The sequence below is a fragment of the Penaeus monodon genome, chromosome 3 (genome assembly GCF_015228065.2).
Source record: "Penaeus monodon isolate SGIC_2016 chromosome 3, NSTDA_Pmon_1, whole genome shotgun sequence".
NCBI lineage: Eukaryota > Metazoa > Arthropoda > Malacostraca > Decapoda > Penaeidae > Penaeus > Penaeus monodon.
Window position 1 is genome coordinate 33,743,307 of NC_051388.1, and position 2,500 is coordinate 33,745,806.

The following is a 2,500-nucleotide window of genomic DNA, read 5'->3' on the forward strand; positions in this document are numbered from 1 at the left end:
AGGCAACACAAGGGAGCCCCCCCTCCCGTTTGAATCTGGGCATATAACCCATAGGATTATTTAAACTGCACGAGTTCAAATCCTTAAATCTGATTTCTATCGACTTCAGGTCGACACGCACTCCATCTCGGACGTAACCACGCTAACCAGTGTTGACCCTTGAGCCTTGGTAACTTCTATATACTTGCTTTCTATCACTTCATTTACACCCTTCAACACGCCTCTTCCTTTAAGAATATAATACCTCGCGTTCCTGGACGAATTAACCAGGTGGTGGCAGTTGGACCTTGTACCAAGGATCGACAGTCAATCTTGCTTGCATATCGCTACAGGATCGTTACTTCCCATCCGTCTTGTTTGCGTATCGCGAGATTCCTCACGATACGCTAAAATTTAGTCCGTTTGAGTTGCTGTACGGTTGTAAGGTACGTGGCCCTTTATCAATTCTGCATAATTTATGGACTAAAGATGATATTGATGGGGAGGTTAAGAGTACCTATCAATATGTATTAGATCTGAGATCTAGATTAGAACAATCGGCTCAACTAGCATCCGCTCATGCAGACGTGAATAGCAGAATGTACAAGACGTACTTCGACAGGAAAGCTAGAGCTCGAACATTACAAGAAGGGGATGAAGTACTTGTGCTGTTGCCAACTTCGCATAACAAACTAACTGTTCAGTGGAAGGGTCCCTATTCTATTGTACGCAAGCATGAAAATGGTGTAGACTATGAAATAAAAATAAAATTGAAAATAAAGCTTTATCATGTGAACATGCTGAAGAAATATGAAAGACGCGAAAATGACATTTCTCACTCTCAGGTGTGCCAAGCTTGCGTGGTAGATGCTTCTGATCCCATAGATAAGAATGCTAATGGCGTATGTGATATACCCGAATTGTATGAGCCTGGTAAATACGAATTTAATTTTAACTCTGAACTCTCAAATGAACAAACCTCAGAGCTAAACCATCTAATCGCTGATTTTCTTGACGTATTTGTCGATAAACCAGGCGTAACCAGTATAGTAGTTCATGATATTCATTTGACTACAGATGTTCCCGTTCATACGAAGCCTTATCCTATTCCATATCATTTACGTAATGCTTTTGACGGGGAAGTGGAAAGGATGAGGGAATTGCGAGTAATTGAACCGTCAACCTCTGCTTATTGTTCACCTGTAGTACTGGTGAAGAAGGCCGACAACTCATGCCGCTTTTGTGTAGATTTCCGGTCTCTCAATGACATAAGCCTCTTTGACGCAGAGCCGATGCCGACCATGGAAGAAGCGTTGGGTAGTTTCGTGGGAGATTCATACTTTACGGAAATTGATCTCTGTAAGGGTTACTGGCAAATTCCTTTGAGTGATAAGGCGAAGCAGTACACCGCGTTTGCAACACAGAAGTATGGCCTTATGCAGTTTAGAAAATTACCATTCGGTTTACGTACGGCGTGCGCTACTTTCATTAGACTAATGCGTAAGGTAACTGCTGGTCTAAGCAATGTTAATTGTTATTTTGACAACTTGGTTATACTTAGTCAGACATTTTCTGATCATCTTTTGCATTTGAGGAAAGTTTTGGAGCGTTTACGCGAGCACGGGTTAACCGCCGGGCCAAGTAAATGTTATTTTGCTTATCCTAGCATAAAATATCTAGGATTTAATCTTAGTGATAAGGGATTAAGTACACTTCCTGATAAAGTTAGTGCCATTAAGAACATGCCTTTACCGGAGACGAAGAAGCAGTTACGCAGCTTTCTCGGAACTCTCTCGTTCTACCGTAAGTTCATGCCGAATCTGGCAAACCTTGCATATCCCCTGAATGCTTTGTTAAAGAAATTGTCCTAATAAACTGAATCTGACCCCTAGCCTCGTCGACAGGATTAACGAATTAAAAGATCTCTTGATGAATGCCCCTATTCTAACTTTGCCCGACTACAGTAAGACTTTCTATCTTCGCACTGACGCGAGTGATACTGGCCTCGGGGCCGTCTTGTTGCAAAGTGTCGATGGCGTCCTCATGCCCATCGCCTACGCAAGTAGAAAACTTAAAGATCGGGAAACTCGTTACGCTGTCATTGAACGAGAAGGTTTGGCGATCGTTTGGGCGATCGAAAAATTCTATTGTTATTTGTATGGACGCGAATTTATTCTGCAAACTGATCAACAGCCACTAAAGTATATTAAAAACATGAAAAACAGCAACGGTCGGCTTATGCGCTGGTCCCTCGCCCTTCAGTCACATTCATTCACAATAGAATATATAAAAGGGCAAGAAAATGTTGGAGCTGACATACTCAGCCGATGTTCTGTATAAAGTCTTGTTCTTGTTTACGTAACAACCTTACGTTGGTATTAATGATGTTAATTTAAGTTGAGTGAAACCCCACTTTTCGCTGAAATCTTGCGATTTAAGTTGAATTGGGGGGCTTTGTAAAGGGTTTCTTTTAGTGATGGTTTCACTATTTTTATTGTGCGTGAGTGTTGTGTGTTTGGTG

The 2,500-nt window shown here is 41.7% G+C and overlaps 1 protein-coding gene across 1 annotated transcript in view; it reads left to right on the forward strand.

Annotated features, from left to right (window-relative positions):
* Nucleotides 1-1,850, forward strand: part of LOC119586022 — a 3,719-nt gene extending 1,869 nt beyond the window's left edge. Inside the window, exon 2 of the mRNA XM_037934733.1 lies at nt 333-1,850. Within this exon, the coding sequence (XP_037790661.1) occupies nt 333-1,850 (1,518 nt within the window). The remainder of the gene's footprint in view (nt 1-332) is intronic.
* The last annotated feature ends 650 nt before the right edge of the window (nt 1,851-2,500 follow it).